The sequence below is a fragment of the Rhamphochromis sp. 'chilingali' genome (genome assembly GCF_963969265.1).
Source record: "Rhamphochromis sp. 'chilingali' genome assembly, chromosome: 16".
NCBI lineage: Eukaryota > Metazoa > Chordata > Actinopteri > Cichliformes > Cichlidae > Rhamphochromis > Rhamphochromis sp. 'chilingali'.
Genome location: NC_137943.1, coordinates 19,431,547 through 19,449,975, shown reverse-complemented (window position 1 = coordinate 19,449,975; position 18,429 = coordinate 19,431,547). Strand labels below are relative to the sequence as shown.

The 18,429-nt window shown below is 43.1% G+C and overlaps 3 protein-coding genes across 8 annotated transcripts; 2 read left to right on the top strand and 1 right to left on the bottom strand.

The window, feature by feature from the left end:
• The first annotated feature begins 61 nt into the window (after nt 1-61).
• Nucleotides 62-1,939, top strand: exosc4 (exosome component 4). The gene is made up of 3 exons (XM_080862005.1): nt 62-305; nt 1,114-1,320; nt 1,420-1,939. The coding sequence occupies exons 1-3, from the start codon at nt 135-137 to the stop codon at nt 1,777-1,779; spliced, it is 738 nt and encodes a 245-aa protein (XP_080718131.1). The 5' UTR covers nt 62-134; the 3' UTR covers nt 1,780-1,939.
• A 637-nt stretch (nt 1,940-2,576) lies between these two features.
• gpaa1 (glycosylphosphatidylinositol anchor attachment 1) lies at nt 2,577-7,282 on the top strand. 3 transcript variants are annotated; one of them, XM_080906983.1, is made up of 13 exons: nt 2,577-2,723; nt 3,009-3,129; nt 3,216-3,395; nt 3,529-3,640; nt 3,756-3,903; nt 3,997-4,098; nt 4,192-4,388; nt 4,497-4,693; nt 4,800-4,953; nt 5,063-5,134; nt 5,229-5,422; nt 6,111-6,281; nt 6,370-7,282. In XM_080906983.1, exons 2-13 carry the CDS (start codon nt 3,056-3,058, stop codon nt 6,611-6,613), a joined length of 1,845 nt encoding a protein of 614 aa, XP_080763109.1. In that variant the 5' UTR covers nt 2,577-2,723; nt 3,009-3,055; the 3' UTR covers nt 6,614-7,282. The 3 variants fall into 3 exon arrangements, with proteins under 3 accessions (XP_080763109.1, XP_080763107.1, XP_080763108.1); XM_080906981.1 differs by having other exon boundaries at nt 5,226-5,422; XM_080906982.1 differs by having other exon boundaries at nt 2,636-2,723; nt 2,969-3,129; nt 5,226-5,422.
• Nucleotides 7,283-8,240: 958 nt separating this feature from the next.
• On the bottom strand, nt 8,241-18,389 carry sharpin (SHANK-associated RH domain interacting protein). 4 transcript variants are annotated; one of them, XM_080906989.1, is made up of 9 exons: nt 17,961-18,389; nt 14,225-14,399; nt 11,850-11,942; nt 11,598-11,739; nt 11,404-11,494; nt 11,021-11,306; nt 9,838-9,932; nt 9,223-9,330; nt 8,241-9,128 (listed from the first exon to the last, which is right to left on the bottom strand). In XM_080906989.1, the coding sequence occupies exons 1-9, from the start codon at nt 18,222-18,224 to the stop codon at nt 9,078-9,080; spliced, it is 1,305 nt and encodes a 434-aa protein (XP_080763115.1). In that variant the 5' UTR covers nt 18,225-18,389; the 3' UTR covers nt 8,241-9,077. The 4 variants fall into 4 exon arrangements, with proteins under 4 accessions (XP_080763115.1, XP_080763116.1, XP_080763113.1 ...); XM_080906990.1 differs by having other exon boundaries at nt 9,223-9,327; XM_080906987.1 differs by having other exon boundaries at nt 9,838-9,938; nt 17,961-18,388.
• Between the last annotated feature and the right edge of the window lie 40 nt (nt 18,390-18,429).

The following is an 18,429-nucleotide window of genomic DNA, read 5'->3' as shown; positions in this document are numbered from 1 at the left end:
TTTCCGGAAGTTGTCGTTCGGTTTGGACCTATGCTGTTGCCGTATTTCTATTAGGTACTCGGCGTATGGGTAATGTAGTGTAGCAGGAGACACGTGGGACGCTGCGTTGCCGTTCATTCGAAGTTTACGGAAACATGGCGGGCCTGGAACTGCTGTCTGATCAAGGATACCGTTTAGATGGAAGGAAAGCCACCGAGCTGCGGAAGCTTCAGGCCCGTATGGGTGTGTTCACTCAGGCCGACGGCTCTGCGTATTTAGAGCAGGGGAACACCAAAGCTCTGGCCGTGGTGTACGGTCCCCACGAAGTAAGTGCCGCGGATGGAGGAGAGGGTTAGTGGGGATAAACAATAAAATGCATTTGATTATGGTCATCACACCAGTAACATAAAGTCGCCACATTTTGATATAATATAGTGTAAATACCTGAGAAAGGGGCATTTTCAGCGAGACCCTTTGCTTGTAGCAGTACTTGCACAGTGTGGTATCATTATTAAATTATTGCTCAAAGCAGACGGGATGTGTAGTAAGTTTTATATAAGGCTCAGCAGCATGAAGTATGAATTGAAATCAAAGTTATGATAGCATATACATTCTCTACACTTGTTGTTGAATTCATACCTTGTTTAATGGTATGAATTCAACAACACTTTTCCACTTGAGTTTTTTAGTCCATATTGAGATAATAGCATCACACAGTGGCTGTTGATTTGTTGGTTGCACATCCATAATATTAATCTCCTGTTACGCCACATCCTAAAGGTGCTCCTTTGGAATGAGACATGGTAATTGTAGAGGTCATTTGAGAATATTAAAGAAACCTGTTTGAGGTGTGTGACGTGGGGTGCTATCCTGCTGGAAGCAAACATCCCAAGATGTGATCATAAAGGGATGAACACAGTCAGCAACAATAATCAGGTTGACTCTGTGCAAATGATACGTTTATATTCCATTTGTGTTAACAAGCCGTCGAACAAGTGCACCAAAAAATGTGTCCAGTTGGTGTATATTGCAGCATTTATTTATGTTGGGTGCAGTTAACATTGTTCCAGTGTGTAAGCACAGTAACGTCCAGTCCAAGCTGTACATCAGTTCTTACCTGTCGTTTTCCTCCAGATGCGAGGTTCTCGAAGTCGGACTCTTCATGATCGAGCAGTTATCAACTGCCAGTATAGCATGGCCACGTTCAGCACAGCGGAGAGGAAGAGACGACCACACGGAGACCGCAAATCCACTGAGATGAGCCTCCACCTGAAGCAGACGTTTGAGGCTGCTGTGATGACCCAGCTGTACCCTCGATCTCAAATTGATATCTATGTCAAGGTTCGTGTTGGACTGACGCTTCATCTGGTGAGAGGTATTATTGCAGAAATAGATTTTTTTGTAATTGTTCACAAGCACGTTTCCATCGTCTTTCAACAGATTCTGCAGTCAGACGGAGGGAATTACAGCGTTTGCGTGAATGCTGCCACATTGGCAGTGATTGACGCTGGCATCCCCATGCGGGACTATGTGTGTGCCTGCACTGTGGGGTTTGTGGATGAGACCCCCCTTGCTGACCTGTGCTACGCGGAGGAAAATGGAGGCGTGAGCTCATTGGCTTTAGCGCTTCTGCCCCGAGGTGGACAGATCGCTCTGCTGCAGATGGATGCCAGACTGCATCAGGATCACCTCGAGACTCTGATTGAGGCTGCAATGACTGCTTGTAAAGGTGTGAGCAAAGTGCTGGATGAGGTGGTGAGGCAGCATCTTCAAGAAGCCTCGGTGCTCACCGGAGAGTGACGTGGGACGGCAGCGGGAACATGTGGATTCCAAGTGCAGCTTGAAAGTGTTATTGGACTTTAAATATTTACAAATGATATTAACCTTTAATTCATTTATATCAGTCACTGAATACTTTTGTATGAATGTGATAAATGTAATAATAAATATGTTAGTCATGCATCGTTTCCTTATTGGTTGTTTATTTATGAGGGAGGTATTCAAACTTGTCTACTTATATGACATCTGCTCCTGCAGCTTCACCTCTCCACCTGCCATTAAAACACGTATCCTCTCTTGTTTCTACTGACCTTCTCTCCAGGACACACCTCCATCACTCCCGGTTATCTTCCCCACCTGCTCCCTACTGTCTACGATGGAAGCTTGTTTGTCCAACTCCATTTTTTTTTTTTTTTTTGCGATTTTAACCTTTTCTCAAAAGTTTAAGTTACTAAGTTCTTGAAATTTTGTCTTACTTCTGAGCTCACACATTTTGAGATGAGATATATATATATATATATATATATATATTTTTTTTTTTTTTTTTTTTTTTTTTTTTTTTTTTCCACTGGCAAGCTACCACAAGCTACCACATCGATGTTCTACATTTTATAGCAATAAATAATAATTAAAAAAAAAACTAAGTTTAGATGTTTAAAACTAAATAAACGCGTAAACTCACACGCTAAATGAAAACTACGAGCTTTAGGCATTTAAGAAAAATTTTATGGGAAGTTTTAAACATGTACCTTAAAATAACGATGGAACAGGTTATTCATCGAGTATTTTCAATATTTCTTTGTGTCGTTTTATTTTGTTTTACTTTCTTTTATTTTTAACTTGGTTGAGCGGAAGTCGGTGCGCCGCAGTAATGTTCCCGCAGGAACAAGGAAATCGAAAACGTCCAGCAGCGGCTTCTGCGATAAAGCCCCACCTCTGAAGGTGGATGTGACCAGTGGACACAGGTGGGTTTTTCATATACATTCTGCAAAATAATACAAAGTTATTGTTAAACATCTTAAAAACGCGTTTGCAGGGTATAGCGGGTTTAAACATTTACCATTTAGCGAAATCGTCCTGGCTAACCTCAGCTGTCAGTAGATGCTCTGACAATGGATCCCAGGAAGCAATTTCTTAGCTCGATATAAAGGCGTGATTACCGCAGCGTCGAATGGTCATAAATGTCTTCATATCGATGTTTATTCCTCAGCGGCAGCTATCCTGACGGATTGTTAGTGTGTTTCCTTCAGGATCCGCCAGTAAACCCAGGCTTTGGAGTAACGTTACAGCTGATAATATGGGGCTGCTATCTGACCCAAACAGAAGACGGGCTTTGATCAGCATGCTGACTCGCCTCAATGCCCCAATCTGGTGAGCTTTAGTCAGTGCGAACCGTCTGCCTACTTTCGTTTAGCTCTCTCTCTCTCTCTATTAATATTACTTCTGTCTTGTTTTAGTGTGGTCTGCTACTTTGCCGGTGTGGCTTGGTTCATGGGTTTGGCCTTTGAGCCGTTCACTCTGCGGACATACATGTCAGAGAATGCCATGGGCTCTACCATGGTGGAGGAGCGCTTTCCAGCTGGGGAGAGAGCGCTGGCCACAGGGAGGGAGTTTGCAGCCCATAAGAAGAAAGTTGGGTAAGGTTTACTATAAGCTTGTGGGTCTTTATGCAGTTTGTTCCTAGTTTTTTGTTGTTTTTTCAAACTCAAGTCTAGGTAGAAGTCTGATCGTTTTTAGTGTAATCTTGTTTGACTATTTGCTTCTCTGCAGTGGGATGCCAGTGGACTGGCTTGTGAAGAATATGCAGGATCGAGGACTGGAAGTGTTTACTCAGAGCTTCTCTCGCACACTACCCTTCCCTGATGAAAACAAAGAGCGATATGTACGTTTATCGTGGAAAACTGATTTTGTTCTCAGCAAGAGACAGACTGGTGTTTGCATAATCTTTATGAATATTTCATGACTTTGTTTTTGGTGCTGTCTCCTCTTCTTGGCAGATTGTAAAAGGCACAAATGTATATGGTATCCTTCGAGCTCCTAGAGCTCCACGAACTGAAGCCTTGGTGCTGAGTGCTCCCTGCAGCCCAGGTGATAACAACAACCAGGCTGTGGGACTGCTTCTCGGCTTGGCTCAGTACTTCAGAAGTGAGTACAACACTCATTCCCCTCTCCTCCTCCACAATTTGAATGATGCTGCAGTTGCTTTTCTTGGTTTAATGAATGTTGTTTGTTTAATAGATCAGATTTACTGGGCAAAGGACATCATCTTCCTTGTCAATGAGCATGATTTGATTGGTATGCAGGCCTGGTTGGAGGGCTACCATCACACCAACACTACAGGTGATCAAACACGTGTATCTAGTTACAGTACAGTAAAATAAAGGAAAGAGATGTACAACTAAGTTAACTTTACTGCTGAAATGGTTCATCCAGGTATGTCGTGGTCTCCATTACAAGGCCGTGGCGGATCAATTCAGGCAGCACTGTCCCTGGAGCTTAGCAGTGATGTCATCACCAGTTTGGACCTGGTACTGGAAGGCCTCAATGGCCAGTTACCCAACCTGGACTTAGCAAACCTCTTCTATGCCTTTTGTCAGAAGATAGGAGTTCTTTGCACCATCCAGGGCAAGGTAAATGCTTATAAACAGACGCACTCTGCTCTGTGCATGGTTAGCAGAGTGCTAAGATTATGTGTTGGAGAGTCGTTATGTAGCTTTTCTTTGTGGATGTGTTTACAGCTGCAAAGGAACGATTGGGATAGCGTGTCAGGGTACAACCACGCTGTGCAGACTATGATGCTGATGGTGATGAAGCAGGCCAGTGGGCGGCCCTGGGGAGACCACGGCCTGTTTCTGCGCTACCACATCGAAGCTGCAACCATCAAGGGTGTCAACAGCTTCCGGCAGTACAAGACTGACGCCACTACCATCGGCAGGTCAGAGATGGTGTATACTGATTTTGTTTATATTTAAGGCTTTTATGTTCTGCTTGTAATTTGACACTTTTATGATCTTTTTTTTGTCTAAATGAATGTCCTGCAGGCTGCTGGAAGGAATGTATCGTAAGCTGAATAACCTCCTGGAGCGCCTGCACCAGTCCTACTTCTTCTACCTCATGCCGTCACTCTCTCACTTTGTCTCTATTGGATACTACATGCCAGCCTTCGGCCTGCTCGCCGTTATTCTGCTGCTTCGTGTATCCTGAAATAAAAATGAAATGAAATGTATAAAAGAAACCTAATAACAGCTGAGAGCAGGGTGGGAACAAATTCAACCTTCAGTTTTTTTCCTTGACTGTAATACAGGCATTAGACTTGTGGGTTCAACTCAATACTCCACCATCGACAACAGAGGATGGAGTTGCTGACATTGATCAGGTTAGACACACGTGCTGAGACAAACTCATCAAAACTGAACCTGAATTTTGCTGGTTAAGCAACACTTTAATAAAAATCTGCTTCCTTCCAGCAGTCCAGTCCAGGAGTGCTGTCGGTGTTGACTCCTCTGGTGATCAGCCACCTGACAGGAGTTGCTCTGTACGCGCTGCCGATCCGTTTTCAGGAGACTGCTGTCGAACATTTCCCTGTGTCTGAGACCGAGGCTGTGGTTCTGACAGCAATTGCTATTTACACAGCAGGCCTGGCGTTGCCGCATAACACACACAGGTACTACATTTTGTGTGTGTGTGTGTGTGTGTGTGTGTGTGTGTGTGTGTGTGTGTGTGTGTGTGTGTAAATTGATTTTCCTTGTTTATTTCCTTGTACATTTTATTAAATACACCTGTCCTACTGCTTGTTAACCCAAATATTTAATCAATCAATCAGATGATAGTAAGAAGTGGTTTGTCTGAGTATTTCACAAACTGCCCACACAACAATCTCTAGGGTTTACAGAGAATGATCAGAAAAAGAGAGAAAAATATCCAGTGAGCGACAGTTCCTGATGTCAGAGTAGAGTGACTCGAGGAGGGCAAAACATTAATGTACAAACTATGAAACTGAGTTTTCAGTATGAGCACAAATTCAAATCATTCAGGGTTCTCACACTGAGTTATGTATGCATCAGTGACACACTTAAGAGACATCCACATAGGAAGTGATTTCAAAGTGACCAGAAACCACAGAAAGTCAGTAGCACTTGGTAACTTTAAGTTAAAAAGGGGACGGCGACGTAAAATCTGTGGGGCCCGAATGAGTCGATCAACTAAAGTGAGCTTCCTGTGTGGATTACCCCTCAAAGTTCAGTACATAAAGTTAAATTGTAAACATGTCAAAACATAACTTTTAGTTGATTATCAGACAATGGCTAACTTGACGCAGGAGATTAAGTGAGCTGTTGTGTTGTTTGTTGCAGACTGCTGTCGGGGGAGGGCACGGAGCAGGGCTGGAGAGTGCTGAAGCTCGTCGCGGTGCTGTACCTGGCTGTGCTGCTGGGCTGCACTGCCCTCATCAACTTCTCCTTAGGCTTCATTCTGGCTCTCACTCTGGTGCCCTTAGCTGCCTTTGTCACACCCCACGTTCCAAAGTAAACACCTGCACAGACACTTTGGCCTTCATAGCCCTCTATCACTATACAGAACTAAAACCGTGTTCTGCTCTTTTTCTCTCTCCAGGGTTTTGTCAGCGTTCATCTTGGTCATCCTCAGCCCAGCTTGCACGCTCCTGTTTTCAGTCTTTTTCTTTCAAGAGCTGCAAGACATGCCTGTCAGCTTCCAAGATGGCTGGTTGCTGTATCTATCAGTCATTTCACAGGGGATCCTGGACCACTCCCTGTACGGATCTTTAGTCTACCCACTCATAGCATTGCTGGTTTATCCATGCTGGCTGCTTTTCTGGAACATCCTCTTCTGGAAGTAGCCCACAGGTCCACTGAAGGGTCTCGTGAGTGCGACCGCCCTCCGAAATGTACTCAGGTCTGTCATTGCTGGGTGAATGTGAAGAATTACCAGTTGAATCCACTGGAGAGGAAAAAACAATGTACTGTAGTTGCCTTGGAGAAGCCGCAGCAACTCCAACTCCATGTTTGGACATTTGGTTATTACGTTTACTCAAAATATTTCAGACTTTAAACATCAGAGGCATTTCTGAGTCACCAAAAACTATTTGAAAGTGAGCAAAATGAACTGATTTCTACTTAACATCAGTCTTAGAATTACACAGTATAGCTGCATGAAGGGGATGAGTTTCCCAATAACTATAAAAGTCACCGTTGGGTTGATTTGTGTAAAAGGAGATTTTGATTAAAGACTTTTTTGGGGATTTCTTCTAAAGGTTTTTTGGGGGGATACATAAAGAACAATACAGTTTTTTTATTAATCATACAGGATGCTAAACATTGACTCGGTACCAACATATAAAACAGTGATATAATGGTAGAAACCATTTTGGCCGTCTGCCTCTTTTTAAAATGTTTGTCTGCATTGGAACAAGCCATCACTACATCTAATATTTTTATACTTGTTGAAATTTTGGTTTGTGTTTATTTCATATTTATGGCTGCCAAAAATAAAATACATTTTGACACCTTCCTGTATTATCACTGCACACACGTACATCTTATTTACTGCGGCAAATACATAAAAACGTTCCATTAGGACAGGGGTGTTCACGAATTTGATATCATTTACCGTGTCACAGAATTATTTAACATTAATCTGTAATATAATAAACATGGATGAAAAATAGTTTTTTTAGTGTAGAAAAACACAAAAAAAGAGTGAAATGACACTTTTCCTACAGAAAGATTTCAGACCTGTTGCCACAGATTAAAAGGACTTCCACAAAGGCCCTGTACAAACATCTGGAGGGTTTACAGAGAACGGTCAAAGACAAAATACCCAGTGAGCTGCAGTTCTCTGGTTAAACATGCCTGTTTGATGCTAGAGGTTGGAGAAGAAGACCACACTGCTTCAAGATAAGACCCAGAAATAACCACATTACAGCAAAGTATGCTGAAGAGCATCTTGAGCCTTAAAGCCGATGGGCTACAGCAGCAGAAGATCGCACCAGATTCTGTTCACCTAGGAGCAGGAAGCTGAGGCTATGATTCACACTGCAGCCTTCTTGAGTATTGATGCTGACCGTGTTCATGCCTTTATGACCACAGTGGACCCATCGTCTGATGGCTGCAGGATAACGTACCATGTCAGAAAACTCAAATCATCTCAAACTGGTTTCTTGATATGACAATGAGTTCACTCTACTCGCATGGCCTCCACAATCACAGATCTCAAGGCAACAAAGCACCTTTGGGATGATGTGGAACAGGAGATTAACATCATGTATGTGTATGTGCAGCTGACAGATGTGCAGCATCTGTACGATGCCGTCATGCCATTCTGATGGATGTTTCCAGCACCTTGTCGAATCTGCGCCATGAAGAATTAAGTTAATTCTGAAGGCAAACAGAGGTCCAACCTCTTACTAGCAGGCTGTGCCTAATAACGTGACATTTGTAGATCTCACAAGAACAGAAGAAACAGCATTTATTTTAATTCCATTTTGTTTATTCAGATAATGTGAGCTTTTACAGTATTATGTACTGAAAACAGATCATTCTTTTGCTGTCACATCTCAAAGAAACAAATTAGATCAGCTGCTAAATGTACAATTACTCAATGCTCCTCTGGTAAAAATAATACAAGTAATACAATGTTATACAAAAATAAAAGCACTCAACAACCCTGTAAATGCATCACAAATCCTTCTCTTTACAGCCACTGCTGCTTCTTTTTTTATTTTAAAAACACTTTTAATATTCTTTTGGCACCAACAGATGTCATATTAACAGACAGAATAGGGTATTGCACAAGGCTTCAACCTTTCTTATCACTTCACAGTTGGCAGACACCGGAGTTTGACATTTCCACAAATTCAGCTCCAATCAAATTTACCTCCCTTCTCTTCCCACCTAAAATAAATATTAGGCTGTCTGTGTTGCTTGCTCCACACACACACGCACGCACACACACACACTCACTAACACCCACGCACGCACACAGGAAAATAAATAGCAAGGAGATCTGGCTCGATGCAGATGTATGTCATGGTCAGGTCATGTCCATATAAACTGTCAAAGCTTCGCGTCAGCAGTTCATCGTCTGAGCAGCGAAGGGTGCAGCTCTGCGTCATGCTACATCGCTTCAAACGGCCCCGTCTTCAGCAGCCAGCCAGCTGTCAGAGGACTCTCAGTGCACTTGACAGGCTTCGTGTAAGTATTTTGTCAACATGTAAGTGGCAGAATTAGTCTTCTCACTCTGTGTGTATGTATGTGTGCGTGCGAGTGAGTGAGAAGTGAAAACAGGACAGTGATGAAGGGCAGTCAGCTGCTGCTTAAACCAGACTCTCCCCGATCCTCTCGCCTTCCTTTCTCCTTTGTGTGAGATGAAAAAAAGATCACTGTCAGCAGGGGGAGAAGGTCCAGGAGAGTAAAACAAATATTGATTCCTAGGTATCTGTTATAGTACCTGCTGGATAAAGCTCTGTGTGTCAGGTCTGGCTGTAGCGCAGATCTCGCAGCCGGGACGAGATGGCTTGTTGATGAAAGTGCACGAGGGACACGCCCACTCTGTCTGCTGAGTTCACAAACATGTGGAGTTCATTTAGAGCTCTATCAAAAGTAATAATACTGCTTATCTATAATGTCTGTGCTGTCAAGGTGTTCATTATTCGTAATTAACAAATACACCATTACTTTTCTTGCTGGGAACTATGGTTTGAAAAATTAGGTAGATTTTGCATTAACTCTTGTCTGTGGGGATTAAGAGCCCAGAGCCCACCAACACTGACCTATGACTGCATTACAAACAGGTTTACTTTAAGGTTTAATTCACTCCAAGCATAATCTATCCTTTAACTCTTCCCTCCTGGGATGCCTACTAGGGGTAACCCTTGTTTCTCTTTTCTGAACAGAGCAGTTTCTTTCATATTGTAGGCTGGCTTCCAGGACAAAATGACTGGGTCAGTTTATACAGCGTACTAGAGCCAAAACATGTCCTTGTTATTAGGGTGCAGGGGAGTTAATCAAGTTTGGCATTCCTGTGTCCCTGCAATGTTAGAAGCATCATATACTAAACACATACCTGTGTTTTACTCGCTTTGCTGGTATGATCATTCAGCTGCAGCTTCTCAATGTCGAGAACATCTTTGATGTCACCTGGTCTGTCGCTCCCTCCACCTGTACCTGCGGACAACACAATGTTAAACTGGCTGCATCTACATCCAGCTTGAAAGACTTTCACACGCCTACAAAAATCCCAAAATAAAGAATTGTAATTTTTGAATAATATCTTAAGGTTATTTAGCAGCCCCACTCACAAATTCCTGACAGAACATGTATAATTCCTACATTAGGAATTGTTTTCCTGCAGTGTTAATTCAGGTTTGATGACTCTCAAACCGTAGGGATTGTCCGGATTCTTGTATTTTCTCCACATAGCTTCCCCCAAAAGACAGCGAGTAATTAGAATAATTAATCTAATAGCACTTTATGCTCATCAGTATCAGCGGTCATCATGCTTTTCAGGAATTTAGCCGTTACGCAGTCTGGCTTGGATTTCAGATTAGTACCATCATATCTATTTCCCCTTTCCTCCTGTCATGCTCCTCTATCTGCTCCTCCCAGGGCACCATCGGTTTTACAAATGGGACTCTGTATCTTGGTGCTCGGAAGCACTCGATTTGGTCGATGCCATGTGTGTGGACAGGTGTTCATCCTTCTTGAAACGAAGGTCTATGTTGGTGTTTCGGACACCAACGAAAGACGATAAGACAGGCTGGCAGTTAAAAACGTGGACAGTTAAAGACTGGGTGCAAATCTTCTGCAGTCAGGAACTAATCTGGAAATCACGAGACTTTAATGTGTACACAGGTGACTTTCTACTAGACTTTATGCTTCGTTGACCACGAGTTTGAGACGCAGTAAATCTAAAAGATGATCGAGTCAGCAAACATTGCTCCGGTGTTCGGTCACAGAGTGCTGGCTGCTCGGCGGCAACGCTTCCTCCATGAAGGGTTTCTTTACCTAATGAAATGAAACTAATTATGCAATAACTTCCAACATCCCCCTGATTCAGCAGCAGGAAAGGTTCAGTTTATATCAGTATTATCTCAGCACATCAGTGACAAAAAGCTCTAAAGTACTGAGGATGGTTAAGGTGGCTGCGACTGACTCTGCTAACAAGTGTTGTTGTTAATTAGCAGGACCGCAGCAGTGCACTGCAGATGCAACCGAAACATCATCATCGCAATGTACCTTGAACTCACCCTGGTTGTTGTGGGGAAGCCTTGAAGGGAGGGTGTTGTAACCCCTCCAGTCCTGGGAGGTGGGCCCGTTGCCTGGGGGGAGAGGTGTGGTGAGTAGGGCACTCTCCAGGTCCTGCTGGAACAGCTGGCGGGTAATCCGGGCTTGCCGGGCAGAGATCAAGTATAGGTACGCTGTATCGCCATCCTTCTGCACCCCGTAGGAAGCTAATGACCTCGGCTCGGTGCACAAACACTGACCGATCACCCAGCGCTGGACGCGAGGATGGAAACCGTACTCGAGAAATACCTGAAGAAGAAGAAGAAGAAGAAAGGAGGAGGAAGTCAGTGAGTGCAAATTTAAGATCAGCTACATTTCCAGCTGTTGTAACCAGCAGGTTTCTGACCTGTTGCTTGAGTGCAGCCACAGTCATGTAGGGAAACACTTTCACTGTGACGCAACAGGACGAGGAGACATCCTCCACCACCACAGATAAACTGCAACACAGACATGGCACACGGGTAAACCCTGGAAGACACAGCGGTCATAATAATGACCTTGAATAGCCCTGCGCAGCCAAACGTTTCTCCACCTCCTCACCTGATTTCCCCATCTGCGTAGTTTTTTTCCGACAGCTGTATCGTCAGCGCCGCTTTCTGTCGAGCCAGCGCGGACGCGTGCTGTGAAGCAGCTTGCGTGTCGCCGGCTTCGATTGCCCTGGTGAGCTCCAAACACAGCTCCTCTGAAAAGCACAGCACAGCAATTAAACGTGACATTATTAAACTACACTGTGAGTAAAGAGAGAGAGAGAGAGAGAAAAAAAAAACCATGGCGACAAACATGGATGCTCACCGCTCAGCGGGAGCGAGGCTGAGCTCCACTGCTCCTTCGCCACTGCCGTGTTGTTCTGTTTGCTGTCTGATTCGTATGTATCCACATTTGCAACTGTCAGAGGAGAGATGGAGAAGTTTGTCACTGAAGTGCTTTACAACGCCTTGAAGTCAACACATACCAAGTTCAGCCGATATCAGTGTTTACACTTGCTGCACCGGGTTGATAAAGGTCCTACGTCTGCGCACGTTTATCACTAAGCAACAAAGCAAAAGCATACAAAGACTAACGCCCTATAACAGTTGACCCAAACCAAACGATACTTTATCTCCTCCAACTAACATGTGTAACGCTGCTTTGATTTGATTCCAGCTTTTACCATTAACCTCAGATAGAAAACATCTAAAGTGCTTTTTCTTTGACTTCTCACAGCGTGAGTTACGTTTCGCAGACACAAATTTTTTTTAGGTGCAATACGTTTACAGTATAACAAGGGTCAGTAATTTGCCCTTATTTACTCAGTTTGTTTATAAAGAGTCTTTTTAACGGTTTAACAAATGGTTTTATTCATCCCCTTTAACCTGAGGTAAACCCTATTTTCACGTTTTTATGAAAAGAAAAATGTAATAAACAAAAGTATGAGGGGAGAGAGAGACAGGCAAAACGGGTAGAGAAAAAAAATAGATTGTTCATCAGCATGCCGCCACCAGAGGGCGCCTCAGGTTTTATTTCTTTGATGGATTATCAACATTAAATCAATTCTTTACAAACAAGAGCTCTCAGCGGGCTACACTGACACTTTAATGTTTTATGATGTTTTTATTACAACATGCTGACGTCAGCATTGTAAATATGGGTAGCAAGTGTAGTTTATTAATCTTTTTGAGTCATTGTGAAGTTATATAATCTTATATTGAAAAAATGTTTTAAAGAAGAAAAAAAAAGCTTATGTCCCCCAATGACCAATATATTGCTTTACAGTTTTTTTCTTAATTGGTGTGACCCTAACCTTTGACCTATGACCTTGAAGCATTAAATACTCGAATAGTGTATTTTATCATCTTCACCCACATGATTGGAACCCAACTGACTGAAATCTTTGGCTTCTGTAAGCTGAAAAAACATTTATTCATGCTCTGTGTGACTTTTGCAAAGCTTTACGGCGTCATTGTGACGTCGCAGGGTCTCCATGCCCTTTCATATGACATATTACTCCATATGTGTTCTTGGATTTATTTTCACGGTCATTTGAAGGTCAAGGTCAAATGCTTAACCAACCTAGGTACTCATGTCCCCCAAGGCCTACTATGTTGTTGCAAAATTTGAAGATGATCCATGAAAAATTGTGGTTAATTTAAAGTTTGTACTGATTTCCACATTTGGTATGACCTTTAACTTGACCTGATTCTGGCATCTACCATCACAGGAAATTTGAAAACGATATCTTGAAAACTCAGGATGCTAGACTGTTAGGAAACAGACCGATTACATACTCTCTCCCTTTGGGTGGAGGCTTGAAAGCATTTTGTTTGTTGAACTGTTACAGCAAAAACTGAGTGGAACACAGATTAAGACAAAAAGTTTTGCGTCATTGTAAAAAAGAACCAGTAAGAAACGGTTTTGCTGTGTATGCACAAAGTAAGGACGCTGATGCTTTGTGCTTTCAAGAGATTTGCAGTTCATCAAAGCTGATTCAAAATGGACCGTTGCCAGTCAAAACGCAGAAGAGGATCCTTTACTCAGCAGATATTTGGGTGAAAGTTGAACTGAGTTTTCAAATTGAAGCAACACAGCGGAAAAAAATGCGTCACAGGGAACAGAATTGTGAAATACACTTTACGTCCTCTCAAACCACTCGTTAACAAATATCTAATTAGTTACAGCAAACATGGCAGAAACTGTGCAACTAAAATCGACTAAAATAGGTTGCTGTTTGCTGGATTTGCTTTAGTAGAATTGTGCAGCAGCTGTGGTTTAAAATCCACAGCTCCATGTTTTTAGGCATGGTCAAGACGACCTGCTGAAGTTGAAGGAGTCAAGTGACTGTATGCTCACTGGCTGCTTTGTTAGCTACACCTTTTTCAACTGCTTGTTAACACGAATCACAGGACAGGACCTCGGCACATTTTGGTATGTAGACATGGTAGAGATGCCCTGCTGAACAGAGTATCACAACAGGGGAGAAGGGTGATCTTAGTGACCTGGACCTTAAAATCTCAGAACAACAACCAACAAAAGGCCTGGTTTCAGTTACTGAGTCTTTAGTCCTAATGTTTACTAAAATGGATTTTGGAAAGGATGTACAATGTTGTGTAATGAGTGTTACATTTATATTTGACTGATATAAACCATTTTTCATTTTATCGGAAATAAAGAAACAAAATTGTCAAACTGACCTCTGTGTGCCTCTCTTAGTGAAGACATCATCACGGTGGCCCACTCCTCGGCCTCTCGGTCGCAGCGGAAGTTGAAGCGGATGCAGTCGTGAGGCGGAGCAACAAGATGCATCTCATGGCAGCGAGAGGACTTGACCTCATACTGCACAGAGCGCAGGTCAAACTCTGCGATAAACTGCAGGTAAAAACACAAAGTGATGTAAGAAAATTTCTTCCCCATACGTTAGCTGAAGTGTGACAAATGAATCCTAGAGCCAAAAACTCAGTTCCAACACCAACAAGTCAAATCACTTTCGTTTGCATCCACATGACTAATTGTTTAATATGTCAAAAAACACCTCAAACCTGAAAAGCTAACGAATGTTTAGCATATTAAAAAGGAAGACCCTCCTTTGCACTGAACAAGAGCTGAGGGAGGAAAAAAAACAAACAGTAGATGCAACAAATCCAAACTGCAGTTCTCTTTGGAGGACTATCACAGTTTAATAGAAAGGAAACAATCCCCTGATACATGGCAAAATGAAGCATGTGAAATCCTCACTTTGACAGAGAAAGACGTGTCATCAGTGAGTGAATTTGGCAGCAGAGATTTCTTTTACACACAATCCGTCTTGGAACATTCACTGTGGCAGTGGGATCTTCAGGGCACAGACAAAAGCCGGGAAGATGGATTTGCCTTCTGCCGGAAGGAATGCATGCACATTGTCTGATACGATAACGCGGGGTGGCTGTCAAGTCTTTGAGCTGAGACAGACGAGCTAAAAGAAGTTGAATCAAGACGTGTTTCGGTAGTCGAGGGGGAAATCTGTCAGAGTGGAGATGCAAAAGCAAATTCAGAGCCTGTCAGAGTTCAGGAAGATGACACACAGTGAATGTGACAAACAAAGGGCAGATCTGGGAGTTAAGTTATGATCTGGCCAGTCAGACACTGTGCAAAGTGAGGTGAGCTTAAGCATGTGTGCCTTTTTTGTTTATTTTATTGCCAGTATTGAGAAGATTAAACTTGTGTTTGTATTGAAATGTCTTTTGCATGCCACAATCTGCTAATTGATCCTTTGATCGTCAAAAAGTAGTAAAAAAAAAAGCACAATTATGTGAAGCCAAACAGCTTTAAATGGCTTGCTTTGCCAGATTAATTGTGCAAAAATACACGTTTAGTCTCACAGACTGCTTAGAATTGGTCGGTTTTTAAGTATTTAGTATTTAAGATCAAAGCTTTATTTAAACTGAACAAGTTGCTGTTACTGAAAGAGAGACAATAAAACATAAAAACAAGCAGTAAATTTGAAAAATGACCGTATGTCATGCTCGAGTCTGAATGGTGGCCCTTTGCTGCATGGGCAAAAACTGTCCGAAAAATGTGTCTAAATATCATATCATAGATCTACAGTTTCATATTAGGCTCCATGATTTATTTCATGGTGTCACACGTTACATTTTGCGGCAATACTTTTTAATTATTTGGATGACGGTGTGCAGGCTTGCATAGGTAGCTCTGAACAGCAGAGCAGGACCATCCGAGACAAATCGAGGAGCTTGCTCCTAAACGAAGGGCTGACACACATAGACACACACACACACAAACACAGCAAATTATGCCAAACACAACAGGTTCAAACGCCACAAACCACACAAGAACCATGGGAAAGAGTATGGAGACACTTCACGAATGAGAAGCACTAAAGATGCGAGAACTAATCCGACATTAGAAGTTGAAAGTACTACGCTTACATTTGGTGTTTTATACAGCCTGTAAACATTCATTTCTTCTTTCTGCTGCTCCATTTAAGGGCCACCACAGCGCATCACCCGCCTCTATCTCACCCTATCCCTACCATCTTCTTCTGTCACATCCGTCATCCACCATACATCCATCAATCTCCTCTATGTTCTTCTTGAGCGTGGCCTCCTAGACTCCCCAATGCTCATCCCTGTCCAATATGTGTACATCCACATCACTGAAAGTGTCCACTGGCCTACAGGAGTAAATAGACTGCAGAGTCCTGGCCTGAAGAGGTAGTTGTGGGCTCTGCATTGTGCCATCCTCTTAGCCAGAGGTTGTTCGATTGTATAAACCACAGCAATCCTCCTGGCTCTTACTTTTTAATTGGGTCAACCAAAGAACCATCCAACAGTGGACACTCTTAGCTCGACAAAGCTAAAAGCTCAGTGAAAACAGGATAGCAACATCCTTCCATGTATTTCAAAAAACTGGTGGTTGCCTGGAGACTGTACTGTTTTTTGTTTTTCACATTTTGTGACGGATGGTAACTTGTTGTGATTAAATGGTTGCCCAGAGTTCACCTGATAGGATACAAATTTTGTGCAAACAGTCGCAGTCTGACTTGGACCGACTGCGATCCAGGCCTGACTTACGCCTGTCTCTAAAATGATTATTTTCTTTTCTTACCTTTATTCTTATTCATCATTTTAGCCAAACTCAAACACTTTTATATTTTCTGATTATGTTCTGATCAGTATTGTGCATAATTAACTACCTGCAAACTCACAAATTAATCATAATTCTGTGTTTAACCCTTACACTGTTTCTCTTGTTCAAAAGTATAATCTGTTAGTGACACAGTTCTTCATATTATAAAACGTTAAATAACTATCATATCCTGGGGTGCCTGATGTTTCCCACCGCCATCTTCACCATCCCTTTTCCAATATATCCACTTTCCCTCCTCTGCACATGTTCTAACCAACTCAGCCTTGCCTTTCTAACGTTGTCTCCAAACCGCTCAACCTGAGCTGTCCTTCTGTTGTACTCATTTCTAATTCCTGGTCACTTCCAATGAAAATCAAATATATCTTCAACTCTGCCTGCTGTCTTTTTGTTAGAGCCACAGTCAACAATCTAAATGGAAACAGTGGTAAAGCGCTAAGGTAAATGAACCTCTGTGCTCAGTGTGGTTTTCCTGATAAGCCATGCTGTTATTTTTATCTGTCATTACCAACTCTCCAATCACAGGAGGGCTTGAGCACTAAGGTTAGTCACGCCATTAACTGGCTAACAGAATGACTAAAGCTTCTTCTTCTGCTTAAGCCACTGTTTGAATCATTTGGTGTAGAATACCAGTGAATAAATACAGACTTCCTACAACACACATAATGAGAAATGACTTGCCAGTACAAGGCTGAAATCTGCATGTTTGTTCAGATGACAAGAGGATCGTGGAAATTCCCACCTGCCATTTTGCCATTAAGATTTGGAGAGTTTACCACTATAAAGGACTTCCCCCGTGATGCTGTTATGTCGTGGAAGGGCCGAAAATGAAAACGAAACTAAAAGTTTTAGTAACTACACTACTTCTCCGTTAAAACAACAATGTGAGGCTTTTTAAGACCCCCCTTTTAAAAACATACTGTTTGGTAATAAGCACGACACCGGGGAGGGAGTCTGAAGGCTCTGCTATCAGGCGCTTGATTGTCACAGTGGATCCTGGTGTAAACTGGAGGAAAGAGTTTCTGTTGTTCTGAGATTTGTCGTGCCTCAAATTGAATCCACCAAGGTGCACATGTCGTGCTATGAGATCCGTAAAACTGCGCGTAAAGGCCTTTTGTTAGTTAAGAATATAAATGTCACTTAAAAAAGGCGTTTGTGCACACACACACACACACACACACACACACACACACACACACACACACACACACACACACACACACGTTTAGGTTGATAACAAAAGCATTTGTTCTAAACATACAGATGTGTGTGTGTGTCTACGCTTACCACACTGCGGTTTCCGCTCGTATCGCGTAAAGCCAGTCGGAACTCTCCGGCCCGGCTCGGGTCCATGCTGAGCTGCAGGCGCAGAGCCTCGCTGCCCGCTCCGGGGAGGTACAGCGGTCGGATCCCGGAATGGCACACCGAAACACGGACGGACATTAAGACTGTACTGCAGCAGGCGGTAGGTGCAGGGCCGCCGCATGCAGCCTGTGGGGACGAGGCAGGAATCGGGGCTGGCGGTGCCCAGCCGCCCGAGCTGAGAGCCATGTCGCGGACACCACGGACGGGTGAGGCTCGGTACTGCTGCCCGTGTCTTCTGCGGGGTTTAACAGGTCCACCGGTGTTTAAAGAGAGCGCGTTTTATCACGGGGAGGCTCTGGCTGTCTCCGCGCCTCGCAAATTCTTCCATGTCTACCCGAAGCCGAGCGACAGAAAAACAAAACAGGAAGCTGAAGAGTACGACTGTAAATCT

What these genes read in the sequence shown, in the direction of transcription:
- exosc4 (XM_080862005.1), top strand. Translation starts at nt 135, where the DNA reads ATGGCGGGCCTGGAACTGCTGTCTGATCAAGGATACCGTTTAGATGGA. An exon ending in TGGTGTACGGTCCCCACGAA is followed by an intron (nt 306 to 1,113) that starts GTAAGTGCCGCG and finishes GTTTTCCTCCAG; the next exon opens with ATGCGAGGTTCTCGAAGTCG. An exon ending in AAATTGATATCTATGTCAAG is followed by an intron (nt 1,321 to 1,419) that starts GTTCGTGTTGGA and finishes GTCTTTCAACAG; the next exon opens with ATTCTGCAGTCAGACGGAGG.
- gpaa1 (XM_080906981.1), top strand. Translation starts at nt 3,056, where the DNA reads ATGGGGCTGCTATCTGACCCAAACAGAAGACGGGCTTTGATCAGCATG. An exon ending in ATGAAAACAAAGAGCGATAT is followed by an intron (nt 3,641 to 3,755) that starts GTACGTTTATCG and finishes TCTTCTTGGCAG; the next exon opens with ATTGTAAAAGGCACAAATGT. An exon ending in TTTGCACCATCCAGGGCAAG is followed by an intron (nt 4,389 to 4,496) that starts GTAAATGCTTAT and finishes ATGTGTTTACAG; the next exon opens with CTGCAAAGGAACGATTGGGA.
- sharpin (XM_080906987.1), bottom strand. Translation starts at nt 18,224, where the DNA reads ATGGCTCTCAGCTCGGGCGGCTGGGCACCGCCAGCCCCGATTCCTGCC. An exon ending in CGAGCGGAAACCGCAGTGTG is followed by an intron (nt 14,400 to 17,960) that starts GTAAGCGTAGAC and finishes TTTTACCTGCAG; the next exon opens with TTTATCGCAGAGTTTGACCT. An exon ending in CACAGAGCTTTATCCAGCAG is followed by an intron (nt 9,129 to 9,222) that starts GTACTATAACAG and finishes TCTCACACAAAG; the next exon opens with GAGAAAGGAAGGCGAGAGGA.